Source organism: Mustela nigripes, chromosome 17 (assembly GCF_022355385.1).
Source record: "Mustela nigripes isolate SB6536 chromosome 17, MUSNIG.SB6536, whole genome shotgun sequence".
Classification (NCBI taxonomy): domain Eukaryota; kingdom Metazoa; phylum Chordata; class Mammalia; order Carnivora; family Mustelidae; genus Mustela; species Mustela nigripes.
In genome coordinates this window covers 12,993,972-13,013,594 of record NC_081573.1, presented here as the reverse complement: position 1 = coordinate 13,013,594, position 19,623 = coordinate 12,993,972, and the positions used below count along the sequence as shown (strand labels likewise).

Genomic DNA, 19,623 nt, shown 5'->3' with positions numbered 1-19,623 from the left:
GTGGCTCAGTAGGTTGGACGACTGCCTTCGGCTCAGGTCATGATCCCGGAGTCCCGGGATCGAGTCCCGCATCGGGCTCCCAGCTCCACGGGGAGTCTGCTTCACTCTCTGACCTTCTCCTTGCTCAGGCTCTCTCTCACTGTCTCTCTCTCAAATAAATAAATAAAATCTTTAAAAAAAAAAAAAAAAGAAAGTTTACACTGGAGAACGGTCTTTTGAGTGCACCGAATGTGGGAAAACCTTCAGCAATAGTTCCACCCTCATTCAGCACCAGAAAGTACATACTGGGCAAAGGCCTTATGAATGCAGTGAATGTAGAAAGGCCTTCAGCCGCAGCTCCAGCCTGATTCAGCACTGGAGAATTCACACTGGGGAAAGGCCTTATGAGTGCAGTGAATGTGGGAAAGCCTTTGCTCACAGTTCTAGTCTCATTGAGCACTGGAGAGTTCACACAAGAGAAAGGCCTTATGAGTGCAGTGAATGCGGGAAATTCTTTAGCCAGAACTCCATTCTCATTAAACATCAGAAAATTCACACTGGAGAAAGGCCTTATGAGTGCAGTGAATGTGGGAAATTCTTTAGCCGAAAGTCCTGCCTCATTTATCACTGGAGAGTTCACACTGGAGAAAGGCCTTATGAATGCAGTGAATGTGGGAGAGCCTTCAACAATAATGCTCACCTGGTTCGTCACCACAGAGTTCACACACAAGAAAGGCCCTATGAGTGCAGCCAATGTCGGAAAGCCTTTAGTGAAAGATCTACACTTGTTCAACACCAGACAGTTCACACCAGAGAAAGGACTTATGAATGTGGCTACTGTGGGAAAATCTTCAGCCGCCTCTCCAATCTTGCTCAGCATAAAAGGATTCATACCTGAAAGGAACCTTATGGAGATGGTCCTTCTGAGACGATCTTCAGCCAAGTCAAACTTCATGCAGCAGAATACCCACAGAGAAGTTACCTGGATGTACCACTAGTGTGGAAAAGGCTTCAGAAGGTACTCTGCCCTTTCTGAGAAGCCCAGGACTGAGCTTCTAACCCTCTGGAGCATAAACCCCTTTCCAGCCTGCCTGGATCCAAATATTTGCAGCAGTCATCTACATATGCAGGAAGAAAAGCTCCCTGTGCTTCCCTTCCCCTTTTGTGGAAGGAAACAGGATTGTCTTGGGCCTACTGGAATGGATTCATTCCCATTGCCTCTGAAATGGTTAGGAAGTGAACTAACCCCATGTTGGTCAAGGGCCTCGAGGGATGTCCAGTTTGGACTTCTCAGAAAAATGCACATTCCTCATGGATATTGTCATGTCTGCATGTAACCCCAATTATGTGTCCAATGAGCCCACACATCACCCTCCCCTGGAACCACTTATCTTGGTCTTCTCTATTCTGCATGATAATAAAGACCAAGTAACCAAGTCTTTTTTTTTTTTTTTTTTGAGAGGGATGGAAGGGGCAGAGGGAGAGAGAGAATCCTAAGCAGGCTCCATGCCCAGCGTAGAGCCCGACTCAGGGTCAAAATCACAACCCTGAGATCATGAACTGAGCTGAAATCAAGAGTCCCTAACTATATGAGCTATCCAAATGCCCTGATCAAGTCACCTTTATTTATTTTAGATTTTATTTATTTATTTGACAGAGCACAAGCAGGGGGTGTGGCAGACAGAGGGAGAGGGAGAAACAGGCTCCCCAATGAACAGAGAGCCTAAAGTAGGGCTGGATCCTAGGACCCTAGGATCATGACCTGAGTGGAAGGCAGATGCTTAACCAACTGAGCCATCCAGGTATGTCTCACATCATCTTTATTCTTGGGGGGCTTGATGGAGTAGGCTGAAAAAAGTGGGTAGAGTGAGGGATGGCTAAGGCAGGGCACGCAACACCATCTGCCTCATGGTGTAGAAGGAACATAGGGAGTTGTTCTACATTCTGTTCTGGCCTACTTTGCAGTGCATGTGAAGGACAAGGGAAAAAACTGAAGGTTTCATAAAGTGAACATAGTGGCCCATGTTTCAGAGTTACCAGAAGGCCCAGAGCTCACCCTGAAAGAGGATACTAGTCCGCACTGTTGGATTAGGAGGCAGGTCCCTGGTTCCTAGAGAGATGTCTGGGTTTTCCCATCTAAGGAGAAGCTGTCTTCTGGTTCCATAAAGGAGATATGACCCTGGGAGGCCGGTAGAGGCCCAGTGGATTCTGTATGTGAACAGAGAAACAATCGGTGTGAGGTAATAGGGAGTTGGGGAGACTAGTAAATTACAGCACTGCCACTGGGTACAAAGGAGCACCACAGTTCTCCATCAGCTGTGGCTCTGCAGGGTGAGACAAGTATAACTTAATCTGAGATCTACAGAGGCCATTTGGGAGCCATTGTTAGTAGGAAACACTGGGTTTGGAGCAGACTGGTAAACTAGAGGGAACTCGACTGTTCTAAAGGTATATCAAAAACTTCCAGATTGGGGTGCCTGGCTGGCTCAGTTGGTAGAACATGCAACTCTTGATCTTGAGGTTGTGAGTTTGAGCCCCATGTTGGATGTACAAATTACTTAAAAATAAAATATTTAAAAAAGAAAGAAAAACTTTCCAGATGACTATGGCCAAGTGAGGTAAGAGTGAAGAAATTCTCAAGACCTGCAGACCTGTGTATTACCCATAATGGAAATCCAAACAAATGTAAGAATTCCTTATTTTCCTTGAGCTGTTCACCTTGTGGCTGTCACCACACAGGAACCTCATATCAAGAGGATAGAGCTCATGGTCTGGAGAATGGTTTATGTGAGTAGCCAGAGTTTTTAGAGAATCGCCTAGCCGTAGCATTCATTATTCCACCTCTGGTAGCTACCAAGGAAGTTTATCCTTTTTAAGGGGTGGGGAGACAACATGGTGGAGTTAATATGGGTCTCCCACATCTCTTACCTTCCTGGGAAGAGCCAGATATTCATATTTTTATGTGGCTTTTGATTTTATGTTAGAAGCTATTTCAAAAAGCTTTTTGGGGGTGCCTGGGTGGCTCAGTGGGTTAAAGCCTCTGCCTTTGGCTCAGGTCATGATCCCACAGTCTTGGGCCCTGCATCAGGCTTTCTGCTCAGTGGGGAGCCTGCTTCCTCCTCTCTCTTTGCCTGCCTCTCTGCCTACTTGTGATCTCTGTCTGTCAAATAAGTAAATAAAATCTTAAAAAAAAAAACCACACAAACATTTTGTACAATACAAAAGCAGTTTACCAAAGCCTGTGGGTGGGCTATATACATTCCCCTAGGCAGACTTTGGGTAAGAAAGACAGAGTTTTCTCACATGAGAGGCTTCAGGGTGCACTCTCTATCCATATTGCATAGTACGTGGGAAGGCAGTGCTACTGACACCTTTTCTCAGGGTGACTTTCCCAAAAGCCCAGAGGGGATGAGAAGTGATAGCCACATTAGAGGCGGAACCCAAGACAGGCTTGCAGTCATCAAAAATTACAGTAGGGCTGCTCAAGTACTCCCTAGCACAATGAGATATTTGGGGGAATCCCCCACCCTGCTCAGGCCTGCCTTTCTGGATGTAGTAATTGTCTTTTACCAACATGAAGGACTCATGTGGGATCAAAGTTAAAGGCCAACTGAGCCATGTGAGGATCAAGCCTTCTAAGCAAATGGGGTAGGACAGACACTGGTCATCACAGCTCAAGCCTTTGTATATTGTGTGGATGGCTGGTTAGATCGCATTAAATGGCCCCCAGCTCATGGGTAAAGAATTTTCTGTGTTTTCCTGGAACAGGCCTGGTCTCCCACTGGGGCTCAGTACAGCAACCAGTCTGTTGGGGAAGAAAGATGTTTGCCAGAGATGCCGGAATACTGCAGGCAAAGGTCTCATGACTCTGACCTTTGAGCTGTTCCGGATACCAGCCTTTGTGGGGCTCAGTAGTTCCAGCACTTTCAGCTCACTCAATCAGCAGGGATGCAGTCTGTATACTGATACTGTGCATTCTGACCTCCAACTCACTGATAGTTCTCTGAGCTCCATCCAATAGTAGTTCCCTGCACTTGGACCTTTGCCTGTGACCTTCCCCATGAGGGACACTCTCCACTGTCTGCTCAGCCTTTCCCCACTTTGCCACTCCTCCAATTCTGCTACATTTTCTCTCAAAGTTGGTGTCAGTTTCTCTCTTCTCTTTGATGCCTGAACCTTTGGCCTGATGCCAGGCCTCTGCTACACACACACACACACACACATACACACAAACTGCAAGTAAGCACATGAAAAGTTGCCAACACCACTGGTCATTAAAGAAATGCAAATCAAAACCACTTCACACCCCCTAGGCTATCTATGGGAAAACAGACAACAAGTATTGATAAGGAAGTAGAAAAGCTGGAATGCTCATACACTGCTGTGGAGCTATACAGTTGCTGCCAATTTGGAAAACAGTTTGGCAATCCCATTTCTATTTATCTACCCAAAAGAAATGAAAACATACTTATGCAAAACCTTGTATTTAAATGTTCATCGCAACATTTTTCGTAACACCTGAAAAGTGGAAACAAAACAAGACAAACAGGGGCGCCTGGGTGGCTCAGTGGGTTAAAGCCTCTGCCTTCCGCTCAGGTCATGATCCCAGGGTCCTCGGATCAAGCCCCACATCGGGCTTGTACTGAGCAGGCTCACTGCCTCCTCCTCTCTCTCTGCCTGCCTCTCTGCCTACTTGCGATCTCTGTCTGTCAAATAAATAAATAAAATCTTAAAAAAAAAAACAAGACAAGGCCCAATCAACTGACGAACGAATAAACAAACCATGGTAAATATTATTTGGCCATAAGATGGAATGAAGTCCAGTCATGTTTTACAGCATGGATGAACCTCAAATATATTATGCCAAGAGAACGCCATTCATAGGAAAACATACTGTGTGACTCCATTTGTATGAAATGTCTAAATAAGCAAATGTACACAGTCAGACACTTAACTGGCTGAGCCACCCAGGTGCTCCAAGTTCCTGGACTTTTCAATCCTGACCGTTTCTACCCTGCGTGGTCATCCCCTCTCCCATCAGTGGTGAGAGTGGGGGATCAGGGAAAAGAATCACCCCAGTTACAGAAAGCAGCAGTGGTTTCCAACCCCAACACATGGTACTGGCTGAGCACTGTGGCTCAAAGCCCGTCAAGTGTAGGGTCATAGTTCTCTCACTAAACATGCCTCCAAGTTAACATTCTCTTCTTCACAGGAAGCCTAATTTTTGGACCAGGGACACATCTAGAAATCTACAACACACAAGTTTTGCTGAACTGACATTTTATTGACCTTTTGGGAAATTCGTTTCCCAAAATTTTAAAATCAAAAGACCCCACAAAACAGAGGATATCACTTCTCTCCCTTGGCTGCAAAAACAATGAAGGCCATGGTATGCAAAAACGCCAGAAGCACTGGCCACATCCCAAGACTGCATGGTCTTCATTTTAGGACCAGGGTATGGCCATGAGGTGAACATCCTGCTATCCCCAGTAAGGCAACAAAAGTCAGGGACCTCTCCCCACAGATGCCAGTCCCTCTCTTCATAAGCCACTCCATACACAGTGATTAGAACCCCCAATATTAAATATGTTTTGTTGTGTTTTGTTTTTCAGAACCCCCAATATTAAACATGGCGTAAACAGTAAAGCTTTCATTACCTAATACATTCCAGGGAGCGTGAGACAGTCAGGTCCAGGGGTGGATGAATCCATGACAGGAACCACGTAGAGTGTCCACTGTGTCCATGGAAATGATTAATCTTCTCTGGAAGCCCCCAGTAGCACAGCTCAGCTACTCTTGACCAGTTTCTGGTCACAGCGAAGTCCATTGTGGGGTCCACCACTCATGATTCTTTCCTCCACAGAGTGGGGACTAAGGAGATCTGCTGTTCAGAGCATGTTGACATGACTGATGCATACCTTGGGCTCCTGCCCGGTGGTGGAGGTGGGATGGCTTCTATCACAGAAACCAGCGGTGACTTCGCACTGCCAACAGCCTTGGCAGGTCGGAGTGCAACTTAGCTTCTGAAAGCTTCCTACACACCTGCCATGCCACAGCACATGCTTGGGTATGCTAGGTTTAGCTTTCAAATGGCTACTCTCCTCAATCTCCTTTCTGGAGGGAGGACTTTCATGTTGAACAAGGTGCCCAGCCCCGCCTACAGGCTTTCCAATATGCCCTGTCTTCTTATGGCCTTTCTCCAGTGTGGACTTTCTTGTGCTGAAGGAGGGTAGAACTATGTTTGAAGGCTTTCCCACATTCTGTACATTCAAAGGATCTCTCTTCAGTGTGGAACTGCTGGTGCCGATTGCGGTAGGACCTCGTGGTGAAGGTCTTCCCACAGAGGCTGCACTCATAGGGCCGTTCTCCAGTGTGAACTTTCCAGTGCTGATACAGTCCAGAGCGGGTCACATAAGTTTTCCCACATTGCTTACACTCATAAGGCCTTTCTCCAGTATGAACTCTCTGATGAAGAATGAAGCTATGGTTGTATTTAAAGAACTTCCCACATTCCCTGCACTCATAGGGCCTTTCTCCAATGTGAACTTTCCGGTGCCGAATGAGAGTAGACAGAACGCTGAAGGTTTTCCCACATTCGCTGCACTCATAAGGCCTTTCTCCAGTGTGAATTCTCTGGTGCAGAACAAGTGCATCTTTGCGATTGAAAGTTTTGCCACACTCCTCACACTTGAAAGGTTTTATGCCTGTGTGAACCTTCTGGTGCTTCCTCAGTTTAGATGGATAACTGAAAACCTTTCCACACTCATTACACATATGGGATGTTTCTGCAGTGTGAATTTTTTGGTATTTAACATGGGTAGATTTCTCCTTGGGGACATTTCCACCTTTCAGGCATCTAAAGGGTCTCTCTTTGGGGTGAGTTATCAGGTGGTCGAGGAGTGCAAATGCCTTTAGGAAGGCTTTCCCACAGACACTGCACTTGAAGGCCTTCTGTGTGGTATGGAGTCCTTGCTGCTTCTGGCAACTGAAGCTGATGTGGAAGGCCTCCCCAGGCTTGGTGCTCTTGTGTAGCTTCTCCTTGCTGTGGGCATCCTGGTGCTGGAGGAGGCCCACGGTGGCTGGGACATCGTTTCCAGACTCCTCACACAAAAAGGGCCTCTCCAACAGGCGGACTCCATAGTTCTTCATCTGCTCTGGAGAGGCTTCCTCGTCCTCCAGTCTACATGGACGACCTAAAACAGAGAAAAGCCAGTTACTGAGCACTGGATCAGAGGGAGGAGGCACCTTCATCAAAAACGCATGCCATGGGGCACCCGGGTGGCTCAGGGGGTTAAAGCCTCTACTTTCGGCTCAGGTCATGATCCCAGGATTCTGGGATTGAGCCCTGCATCAGGCTCCCTACTCGGCAGGGAGCCTGTTTCCCTCCCCCGTCTCTGCCTGCCTCTCTGCCTACTTGTGATCTCTGTCAAATAAATAAACAAAATCTGTAAAAACAAAACAAGACAAGGGGCGCCTGGGTGGCTCAGTGGGTTGGGCCGCTGCCTTCGGCTCAGGTCACGATCTCAGGGTCCTGGGATCAAGTCCCACGTCGGGCTCTCTGCTCAGCGGGGAGCCTGCTTCCTCCTCTCTCTCTCTCTCTGCCTACTTGTGATCTCTCTGTCAAATAAATAAATAAAATCTTTAAAAAACAAAACAAAACAAAACAAAAAACGCGTGTCAGACACACGGAAAAGGAATCCAGAGAGTTGCCAGGAGGTTGCTAGGAAGAGTCTGGGTAAGAAAGGGCTGCCCCAGCAGAACAGGGCACCACCAGATCACCGAATAGGAAAGAGCTCAGCAGGGATGAGGACACAAGATGGGAGCAGTGCAGGGAGAAGAGGTGAGATCCCCAAGTCACTCCTTTCAATGGTTTCAAGTAGGGCCTCAGCCACTGGTGACAGGGAGCACTGTGAAGGGGATGTGATTGCTCCAATGAAAAGGCAATGGTAACAGAGTAGCTGGTATTCAAGTATTATTTAAGGGTATGTACAAATCTCAAGTCACCAGTGGACAGCTCTAAACTGGCACAAAGGTCAGGGAGGTGGGTCATCTAGGTCCTGAGAGTCATGGTAGGGATAGCAAGATCACACAGCATGTCCAGAAGGGAGAGGAAAGGTGGAAATAGTGTGTGGTCACTGGCCTCAGCACCAAAACGCTGGTGCACAATGATACCCAGCATGCTGTGAGCCCATCGCTGAAACCAAGGCATCACCCAGCCCTACTCACCAGGAACAGGACCCCTCCTGGACTCTGTTCTGCTGCCTAGAGTCAAGTCCACCATGTTGGGCACCCAGAGCTCTTCTTCACTTTCCAGTTGGGCAACCACATGGGACCTTGAAGGTGCAAATCCTATGAAGGAAAAAGGTAGTAAGAGGCCAGTCCAAGCCAAGGAGCATCGCTCCAACCCCATAGGAAGCTCATGTCATCATGCCAACCATGAAGGAAATGGAGTATTAGAAAACAAACCTCCTCGGCACACTAGAAAATTTGCTAAGCAAGTAGACTCCATGTTGTGTTTTACCACAATTTATTGTGAAAGAACCTTACACTGAAGGTAAACTGACATAACTGAAGTAAAAAAATAAATAATAATAGTTGAAGATTTCAACTTCTAACTTTCAATAATGGACAGAACCACTAGGCAGAAAATAAGCAAATAGCACTTGAATAACACCAGAAATCAGCTAAACTTAACAGACATCTATAGAGCCTACCACATAACAAAAGCAGAATATGTATTCTCATGTTCTCACACAGACATGGAACATTCTCCAGAACACCCATTTGCTAGGACATAAAACAGGTCTCAACAGATTTCAAAGGACTGAAATCACACAAAGTATGTTCTCTGACCACAAAGGAATTAAAATAGAAATCAACAGAAAGAATTTGGGAAACTCACAAATTTATGGAATTTAAATAAAACACTCCTAAATAACCACAAAGAAAGCTACAAAGCACTTTGAGATGAATGAAAATGAAAACACAACATACCAAAAGTAATGGGACATAGTAGTTCAGAGCTATAAACACCTCCATGGTGTTTTACTCATAGCACTTTTTCTTCTTCTTCTTCTTCTTCTTCTTCTTTTAAGATTTTTTTTTTATTTATTTGAGAGAGAGAGCAAAAGCAGGGGGAAAGGGAGAGGGAGAGGGAGAAGCAGACTCCATGCTGATCAGAGAGCCTGATGTGGGGCTCAATCCCAGGACCCCAGGATCATGACCTGAGCCAAAGGCAGACGCTTAAGTGACTAAGCCACCCAGCCACCCCTACTCATAACACCTCTGACACCAAATGTGAGTAAGATGTAGGGTGGGTGTTCCACGCCACATCTCTAACCTCAGACACCAACGTTGTGTCCAAGTATTCAATTAAATTCTGATACTAACTACCTGGAATCAGTGTCAGATCCCACGGGTTAAGGGCTCAGTCTCCCAAGACTGCCCACACTTCAGACAACAGTTGGAAGTCCAAGACTCCCATTTTTCTGACTAACTGGCTATAAATCAGGGATTCCCACAAATATATTTATCCCTTCTCAAGTTCAATAATTTGCTATAATGGCTCATAGAACTCAAGAAAAGAGTTTACTTAGTATCACCAGATTATTACTATAAAGTACACAACTCAGGAACAGCTCAATGGAAGAAATTCAAAGGGCAAAATATGCCAGGGGTGGAGATGGGAGTGAGGGGTGAGGAAGCAGAGGGTAAGGGGCATCCATGCCCTCAAGTGGCACCGTTTTCCCAGGACCCGGAAGCTCCCTGAACTCTGTTATTTAGTAGTTTCTATAGAGATTTCATGATGATGCATAATTAGTTAAATCATTGGCCACTGGTGATTGGTTCAGTCTCCAACCCCTCTACTCTCCGCAGAGGCCAGAGGTGGAGGACTAGAAGGATGGGGTTGGAGGGTAGCTCAAAATCCAACCTTACTATCATGCCCTGATCATTTGGATGGCCACCTCCTATCCTGAAAGCTATCTAGGAACTCCCAGCCACCAGTCATTCCATAAGCACACAAAAGACACTCTTATCACTTCAAAAATTCCAAGTTTTTTAGGAGCTATGCTAGAAATTGGAGACTAAGACAAAATGTATATTTCTTACTATTTCACAGCACCCATATTTAAAAAGATCTCAAACCAACAGCCTAACTTTAGCCCTCAAGAAACAGGAAAAAGAAAAATGACTAAACTCAAAGCTACCAGAAGGAAGGAAATGATAATGAGCAGAGATAAACGAAATAGAGATTAGAAAAAGAGAATCAATAAGACCAAAACTAGGATCTTTGAAAAGAGCAATGAAATTGAAAAACTGCTACCTAGACTGACAAGAAAACATAGAAGACTCAATTTATTAAAAACAGGAATGGAAAAGGAGACATCACTAACAACATTACAAAATAGAAACAATTATAAGGAAATACTATGAACAACTGTATTATATGACAACAAATTAGGTAACTTAGATAAAATGGACAAATTCCTAAAAAAGACACAAACTACCAAGACTGACTCGAGAAGAAATAGAAAGTCTAGTTAGAGTTAAACAAACAAACAAACAAAAAATTCCCCCACAGGGGTGAAAAAATAAAGGTTAGGCCCAGAGGGCTTCACTGATTAACATTTACACTGAAATAAGAATTAGCACAGGGGCGCCTGGGTGGCTCAGTGGGTTAAGCCTCTGCCTTTGGCTCAGGTCATGATCTCAGGGTCCTGGGATCAAGCCCCACGTCAGGCTCTCTGCTCAGCAAGGAGCCTGCTTCCCCCTCTTTCTCTGCCTGCCTCTCTGCCTACTAAATAAAATCTTAAAAAAGAAAAAAAAAAAAAAAAGGAATTAGCACAAATATTTCACACACTCACTTCCAGAAAACAGAAGAAAAGGTAACGTTCCCAACTCATTCATTGAGGCCAAAATTACCCTCATGCTCAATCCAAACAAAGACATTATGAGAAAACTATGCACTCATGACTCTTATGAATATAGATGCAGAAGTCAAAATACTAGTAAACAAAATTCATAAATACATAAAAGGGTTATAAACTATGACAGAGTCGAATTTATCCTTGTAATACAAGGTTGAACACATGAAAACCAAATGCTGGGGGTGCCTGGGTGGCTCGGTGGGTTGAGCCTCTGCCTTCAGCTCAGGTCATGATCCTAGAGTCCTGGGGTCAAGCCCCACATAGGGCTCTCTGCTCAGTGGGGGGGCCTGCTCCCCTCCTCTCTCTCTGCCTGCCTCTCTGCCTACTTGTGATTTCTGTCTGTCAAATAAACAAATAAAATCTTTAAAAAAAAAAAAAAAAAGAGGGACGCCTGGGTGGCTCAGTTGGTTAAGCAGCTGCCTTCAGCTCAGGTCATGATCCCAGCGTCCTGGGATCGAGTCCCACATCGGGCTCCTTGCTCCGCAGGGAGCCTGCTTCTCCCTCTGACTCTGCCTGCCATTCTGTCTGCCTGTGCTCGCTCTAGCTCGCTCTCGCTTGCTCTCTGACAAATAAATAAATAAAATCCTTAAAAAAAAAAAGAAAAGAAAACCAAATGCTGTAATATACCATGTTAACAAAATAGAGGAGGAAAAATCACATGACCATTTCAAAAGATATGGGCAAGCACTAGACAAAATCTAAGTATCTTTCATGATTAATGCACTCAACAAACTAAGGAAAGAAGGGAACTTCCTCACCCGTCAAGGGCAGCTACAAAAACAACAGCTAACATCATACTTACTAGTAAAAGACTAAATGTTCTTCTCGTCAGGTTGGGAAGAAGACAAGGATGTTTACTCTCACCGGTTCTATTTAGTAAGTACTGGAGATTCCAACCAGGTCAGTTAAGGAAAGGAAGAAGTAAAAATATCTGCATTTGCGGATGACATAATGTCATATATATGGAAAATATCATGGAATCCACAAAACAAAACAACACTATTAGAACTATCCATACCAAAGCTACAGAATACACATTCTAATCTAGTGCACATGGAACATTCTTTTTCTTAAAAAAAAAAAAAAAAAAGATTTTTTAAAATTTATTTGACACAGAGAGATCAAAAATAGGTAGAGAGGCAGGCAGGGGGGGGGGGGGGAAGCAGGCTCCCTGCTGAGCATAGAGCCTGATGTGGGGCTCAATCTCAGGATGCTGAGATCATGATCTGAACCGAAGGCAGAGGCTTAACCCACTGAGCTACCCAGGCACCCCCACATGGAACATTCTTGAGAATAGATCACACCCTGGGTCACAAACCAGGTCTCAACTGGTACCAAAAGACTGGGATCATTCACTGCATATTTTTGGACTACAATGCTTTGAAACTCAAGCTCAATCACAAGAGGAAAATTGAAAAGAACTCAAATAAATGGAGGCTAAAAAGTATCCTATTAAGGAATGAATGGGTCAGTCAATTCAGGAAGAATTTTTTTTTCAAGATTTTATTTATTTATTCAATAGACAGAGATCACAAGTAGGCAGAGAGAGAGAGAGAGAGAGAGAGAGAGGGAAGCAGGCTCCCTGCTGAGCAGAGGGCCTGAGGCAGGGCTCAATCCCAGGACCCTGGGATCATGACCTGAGCCAAAGGCAGAGGCTTTAACCCCCTGAGTCACCCAGGTGCCCCAAATCAGAAAGAATTTTAAAAATTCATAGAGACAAATGAAAATGAAAACATAGCTGTTCGAAATCTTTGGGATGCAGCAAAGGCAGTCCTAAGAGGGAAGTATATAGCGATAGAAGCCTTTCTCTGGAAAAAAGAAAAGGTCTCAAATACACAACCTAACCCTATTCCTAAAGGAGCTATAGAAAGAGCAGCAAATAAAGCCTAAACACAGCAGAAGAGAAATAATGAAGATCAGAGCAGAAACCAGAGAAATAGAAACCAAAAGAACAGAACAGATCAACGAAACCAGGAGCTGATTCTTTGAAAGAATTAATAAGATTGATAACCCCCTGGCCAAATTTATCTAAAAGAAAAGAGAAAGGAACCAAATAAACAAAATCATGAATGAAAGAGGAGAGATCACAACTAACACCAAAGAAATACAAACAACCATAAGAAGATATTATGAGCAACTATACGCCAACAAATCAGATAATCTGGAAGAAATGGATACATTCCTAGAGACATATGAACTACCAAAACTGAACTAGGAAGAAACCGAAAACCTGAACAGACCCATAACCAACAAGGAAATTGAAGCAATAATCAAAAAGTTCCCAACAAACAAGAGCCCAGGGCAAATGGGCTTCCCAGGGGAATTCTACCAAACATTTAAAGAAGAATTAGGTGGGGCACCTGGGTGGCTCAGTGGGTTAAGCCACTGCCTTCAGCTCAGGTCATGATCTCAGAGTCCTGGGATCGAGTCCCGCATCGGGCTCTCTGCTCAGCAGGGAGCCTGCTTCCTCCTCCTGTCTCTCTCTGCCTGCCTCTCTTCCTACTTGTGATCTGTCTGTCAAATAAATAAATAATATCTTTAAAAAAAAAAAAAATAAATAAAAAATAAAGAAGAATTAGGGGTGCCTGGGTGGCTCAGTGGGTTAAGCCTCTGCCTTCGGCTCAGGTCATGATCTCGGGATCCTGGGATTGATCCCCGCATCAGGCTTTCTGCTCAGCAGGGAGCCTGCTTCTCTCTCTATCTCTGCCTACTTCTGATCTCTCTCTCTGTGTCAAATAAATAAATAAAATCTTAAAAAAAGAAAGAAAGAAAGTCCAATGGAAAAAAGACGGTCTCTTCAACAAACGGTGTTGGGAAAACTGGACAACCACATGCAGAAGAATGAAACTGGACCATATCCTTATACCATAACAAAAACAGACTCGAAATGAATGAAAGACCTAAATGTGAGACAGGAATTCATTAAAATCCTTGAGGAAAACATAGGCAGCAACCTCTTTGACCTCGGCCGCAAAAATTTCTTTCTAGATACATCGCCGAAGGCAAGGGAAGCAAGGGCAAAAAGGAACTATTGGGACTTAGGGGAAGAGAGGAAAAAATGAAACAAAAGAAACCAGAGAGGGAGAGAAACCATAAGAGACTCTTAATCTCAGGAAACAAACTGAGGGTTGCTGGAGTGGAGGGGGGTGGGAGGAATGGAGTGGCTGGGTGATGGACACTGGGGAGGGTTTGTATTGCAGTGAGCACTGTGTATTGTGTAAGAATGATGAATCACAGACCTATACCCCTGAACAAATAATACATTATATGTAAGTAATAATTTAAAAAATGAAATATGAAAAAAAATAAAAAAAAAAATAAAAATAAAAAATGAAATATGATTTTAAAAACTATTAGAACTAATAAATGAGTTTAGTAAGGCTACAAGAAACAAAATCAGTATATAAAAATCTGTATTTCTATATTCTAGCACTGAACAACCTAAAATGAAATTAAGAAAACAGTTCCACCTAAAATTACATCAAAAGGAATAAAATACCTAGGAATAAAGTTAGGCTTATATGCTGAAAACTACACAACACTGTTGAAAAAAGTTAAAGACTGAATAAATGGAAAGAGATGTCATGTTCATGAATTGAAAGATATTAAGAGGGTAATACTCCCCAAATTGATCTACTCATTCGAATTCATGGCTGAAGTTTGGCCCAGGCAGGGCCCTATAAAAAAATCTCCTCTGAAGGAAATCAACACCCAGAGCACAGAGGGGCCATAACTTCAGCAGAGCCAGAGAGAGAGAGGCAGGGTTGAGTGGAGCTGGTTGGGCAAACTGTAAATACCTGCACCCAAGCCCTACTCCAGGAGACCAACAGCCCTTGAGGCTGCTAACAAGGTGCTGAGGAGGCGAAGGAAGAACATACACCCCAATGCCAGTACTGACAGCACCAACCACAGGGAACCTGGGAAGCAAACGGCCTCTGTGGTGGGCTTTACGATGAACACACCTTCCTACCGGGAAAAGGTGGTCAGTCTGCCAGGGAAGAGTGTGAGAGACTTACCCAGCGAGCCAATAAGTGCAAAGTTCTCTAGCATCACATCACGGTACAGGCTCCTCTGAGTCAGATTAAGGAGACCCCACTCCTCCCTGGAGAAATAGACAGCCACATCCTCAAAGGTCACCAAGCCCTGTAATGATTGATTCAGCTGAGCTTTAGGAGTCAACAGTGGGCAGAAAAGCCAAGCAAAACATGGACAGAGGAACACATCCAGGATGTGTTCCAGGACCCTGCCACAAGTGTTGCAGGACCCTGCCACAAGTCTCACTGGCATACATCATCTTTCCCTTTGAGCCCTAAACCCCCACTCCCACGAAAGCATACCCTCTCTACCTCCCTCCTCCTAAGACCCTGACCTCAGAGGACTGCCAGGGCCCCTAGTTCCATTGTTGCTTCTCCTCAGTTGGATTCTGCATCCTGCCCACAGCAACAACAGGCTGGTGACCAGAGAGATGCCATCTATGCCATCTACAGGTCCCATCCTACCTCCTGTCAGCCAATTCCCTCTATGTCCCAGAGATCACCTCCCAGAGGCAACCAAACCTACACTCATCCTTCCCTCTCCGGTCCCAGACCTTCCAGTTTGCCCTCCTGCCTGACATGTACATAAGTCTTTGTACCACTGCATGTTACAGCTCCACACCCCCAGCACAATCTCACCCGCTCACCCCACTGGCAACTCAATGGAATCCCCCACATGCTCGTTCTGCACATGGCATCTCCAGAGTGACTCCACTGAGAACAACCACCATCCCATCCTGCCCCAGTAGAACCCCATTCCTTCAAGGTTCATTGCTAAGGGCATCCCCCCTCCCCGCGCTCTGCACTGAAGACCTCCCCATGCAGACCTGTTCTTAGCTTCAACCCTCCCCCGACCACACTGCACATGGACCTCGAGACCCCGGCCCTCTTCCACCTGTGCCTTTGCCTAGGCTGTCCCTTCACCCGCCACAGTCTCCCCCGCTCCTCCTGAGCTCATTCGGAACCAGGACCAACTGGGTGGGGATCGGAGTTGTCACTCACTCACTTCCACTCACCCGCGCCTCCACGGCCGTCGGAATCTGTGGGCGGAGCATGGCCGCGGCGGAAGCCGAATTTCGGCCTGTTCAGGCCGTACCTGCCACCCCGGTGGGCGCAGGAACCTCCCGCCGACCGTAGGACCTCAGAAGCTGGGTCTAAAACGTGCGCAGGGACCAGGCAGCCGCCTGTGGGAGGCCCAGACCCTCCGGCCCCGCTCCGCAGGGAGCGACAGCGAGTCTCAGGAAGAGGGGGTCATTCCCGGGAGTCAGGGCGCGAACGGGGGCGCGACGGGGGTCCCTGCCGCTGTCCTCCGCGGTGCAGCGTCTCAGGGAAGTCGGCCCGCCGCGCAGCTCTCGGGATACTCGTCCCGACCCACAGCGGCTAGCGGAGAAGCTCAAGGACAACGCCGGAAGTCCCGCCGCCTCAGCGAGCGCCATGAGCTTAGTCCCCGCGTCACTCAAGGACCTCACTTCCCAGCTCCCCTCGCGGGGCCGCTTGCTCGTTGCCAAGGCGACAGGGGAGGCCACTGCTGGGCGCTCGCGCGGATGTAGACCAGGACGGCCGGGGATAGGAGCGTTCCGGGGAGCCACGCCGCAGGAGGCGGGACTTCCGGCTCCGGTCTCCTCCCTCGGAGCCACACCCGCGGGACCAGGAGAGCCGCTGGGCAGAGGTCTGAGTGTGAGAGGGTGTTCCGGGCGGAGGAGAGGTGGGTAGGGACGGGCTGAGAGTGAGCGCCGCGGGTGTCCCGAGCCCTGGTGTCCAGGGCCGCAGAGAAGTGACACCTTTGGGCCTCACCTCCGTCAAAGCCCGTGGTGCCCGGGACCGCCGGGGAGTCCTCGCTTGCCGCTGTGTCTGCTTCACAGAGCAGGAGACAGGGCTCAGAAAAGACTCCAGGGGCGCCTGGGTGGCTCTGTCGGTGCAGCGTCTGCTCTCGGTGGGGTCGTGATCGCGAGGTCCTGGGATGGAGCCCTACATCGGCCTTCCTGCTCGTTGGGGAACCTGCTTCTCCCTCCCTTTACCATCCTCCACAGTCACCCCCAACCCCGTCCCCAGCTTGTGGTCTCTGGCTCTCTCTGTCAAATAAAATCTTAAAAATAAAAAGAAAGAGAAATAAAGGGGAAGGTGAAAGGAAAAAAAGACTCTCCAGCCAGAGTTCAGTGAGCACCTGGGGACCAGCAGCTGGGGGGGACCTTGGTGGGAAGGGGCGGTCGTGGAAGATCAGCAGTTGGATTTTACAAGTTTTGAGTCTATGGTGCCAGGTCCACTGGGCTCAGGCAGGTCTGGGGTGCTGGGAATGGGTCTGGCATATGTTCAGAGGACAGTCTGCCCCGTGTCAAGCCGTGGTGCCAACTCGGGGGCCTTGTGGAGGAGAATGTTGGGGGAAAGATCCTGGGCACATGGGGAGAGGAGGCTGGCAGGAGGAGAACCCAGCTCCTGGATGTCTTGTACTCAGATGCACTTAACCTGGAGGATGTGTTACTGAGTCTCCTACGAAAAACAGAACACTTAGACGAGTACCAGAGAAGCCTACCCCAGGGTGATTTTTTTGTAGGCTCCATGCCCAGGGTGGGACCTAAACTCACAACACTGAGATCAAGACCTGAGCTGAGATCAAGTCAGATACCCAAGCAACCGAACCCCCAAGCACTCCTGAAGTTGCCTCTTGTAACTACACACCTTTCTTGGGCTTGCAGTCACAGCTCGTGTTTTTTATTAATTAATTTTTTATTTTAAGTTTTTTATTAGTTAATTCCTGAGGTTGACTTCTTGAACCTCAGTAGTTTTACTTTTCAGATTTTGGGTTTGGTGCTTCTTCAGAGACTATAAGAACAGGTAATGAGACAATGGAGTCTTACTGGGGAGGTGGCAGGGTGACCCTAAACTGCAGGACATCTACCTATGGCTGGATGCCTGAAGGATGGCAAGAGGGGGCCGATTGGGTGGCCACAGCAAGCAGAAGCCTAAAATTGCCCAGGTCACAGTGCAGCATGGGGGGATGTTGGCAGGTGGGAGACACTTCCTGCCAACCAGTTGTGAAGGGCTGTGGAGGTGACTGGAGGTGACCACACAGCCATACAGGGCCCGAATGGGGATTCTGAGCTTTCACTGCCGTCAGATGTTGATTTTCCCACTCACCACAGCCTGAGATTACGAATTCCACATTTTATGGAGAAGGAAATGGACATACAGAGGAGAGGCATTGTACCCACATTCTCATGGGAGCCCAGAAAGAAACTCAGCTCAGCCTGACTCCCTAAGCTATGACCTCCGCCACCTCTGTGTACAATTTTGCTTCAAGCAGGACATCGTGGTTAAATTTGATGCAAGTTTGAAGTGTTTGGATTTGAAAGTACAAGATGCAGAATTACTAGCATCACATTTCATGCAGTGAATTTGAAACAGTATAGACCCTTCTCTGTGTAGTCCAAACAAAATTATTCTTGGGCGCCTGGGTGGCTCAGTGGGTTAAGCCGCTGCCTTCAGCTCGGGTCATGATCTCAGGGTCCTGGGATCGAGTCCCGCATCGGGCTCTCTGCTCAGCAGGGAGCCTGCTTCCTCCTCTCTCTCTCTGCCTGCCTCTCTGCCTACTTGTAATCTCTCTCTGTCAAATAAATAAATAAAATCTTTTTAAAAAATTATTCTTGCCTCTCTCCAGTTGTGAATGGTGTGGCGTATAAGAATACCTCCCTTGGGGGCACCTGGGTGGCTCAGTGGGTTAAAGCCTCTGCCTTCGGCTCAGGTCATGATCCCAGGACCCTGGGATCAAGCCCTGAATCGGGCTTTCTGCTCCATGGGGAGACTGCTTTCTCCTCTTTCTCTCTGCTTACTTGTGATCTCTGCCTGTCAAATAAATAAAATCTTAAAAAAAAAAGAAAAGAAAAGAAAAGAAAAGAAAGAATACATCCCTTGGGCAAGAGTCCTGCCTGTATTTTACGACGTGCTCCCTTATCAAAGTACACTTTCTAGGGTGGCAGAGGAGACCAGTGACCCTGCAGAGAGGTGGCTCTGACCTCCTACCCCACCCCTCCCTCATAAGCCCAGAAGTGTCTGTGAGGGTCTTATGGAAGTAGTGATGCCAGTGAGGGTCCTTGTGTACCCTGCAGGAACCATGTGCCTATCCCTTTTGTAGCAGGGTAGTATGTAATTGTTTACCTAAGCGAGCCATTCTAATAAATGTGCCCTTTTATTTCACAGTGCCTTGATTTGAGTTTCCCCTTTCAACTGGACATATATAGTCAAGAAATTTACAAAATACTTTTATTTAGCTTTAAATATTCTATTCATTTCTTTGAGAAAGAGCATGAACAAGAGGCTGTGGGGGAAGAGGAAGAGGGAAAAGCAGGCTCCCCACTGAGCATGGGGCTTGATCCCAGGACTCTGGGATCATGACCTGAGCCAAAGGCAGATACTTAATCAACTGAGCCACCCAGGAACCCCTAAAATATTTTTTATTTTGAAGTAGTTTGAAAGAAGTTGCAAAAGAGTTCCTATGTATCCCTCATCCAGCTTCTGTCAATGATAATATTCTACATAACCACAGTACCTTGTCAAAACCAGGAAAATAGTACTCACACAATACTTCTAACTCAACTACAGACCTTAGTCAGATCACACCAGTTTTCACATACACTTGTTATGGAGTTCTGTGAAATTTTATCACATGTGTGGCTTCGTGTCACCAT

The 19,623-nt window shown here is 46.6% G+C and overlaps 2 protein-coding genes across 4 annotated transcripts in view; one reads left to right on the top strand and one right to left on the bottom strand.

Annotated features, from left to right (window-relative positions):
* The window catches only part of ZNF132 (zinc finger protein 132), a 7,237-nt gene extending 6,277 nt beyond the window's left edge, over positions 1-960 (top strand). The window contains exon 3 of the mRNA XM_059381934.1: positions 191-960. Within this exon, the coding sequence (XP_059237917.1) occupies positions 191-877 (687 nt within the window). The 3' untranslated portion in view covers positions 878-960. The remainder of the gene's footprint in view (positions 1-190) is intronic.
* LOC132005137 (zinc finger protein 584-like) overlaps positions 1-16,449 on the bottom strand; it is a 19,460-nt gene extending 3,011 nt beyond the window's left edge. The window contains exons 1-4 of one of the 3 annotated variants that reach the window (XR_009400736.1): positions 15,958-16,448; positions 14,924-15,050; positions 8,206-8,328; positions 5,637-7,172 (exon numbers count right to left, since the gene is read on the bottom strand). Coding sequence is in view for 2 of the 3 variants with exons in the window: in XM_059381968.1 (XP_059237951.1) it covers positions 6,166-7,172; positions 8,206-8,328; positions 14,924-15,050; positions 15,958-15,996 (1,296 nt within the window). In the remaining variant the exon portion in view is untranslated. Of the gene's footprint in view, positions 1-5,242; positions 7,173-8,205; positions 8,329-14,923; positions 15,051-15,947 lie in introns of those variants that run through there. The other 2 variants (XM_059381969.1, XM_059381968.1) reach the window with 2 other exon arrangements.
* Between the last annotated feature and the right edge of the window lie 3,174 nt (positions 16,450-19,623).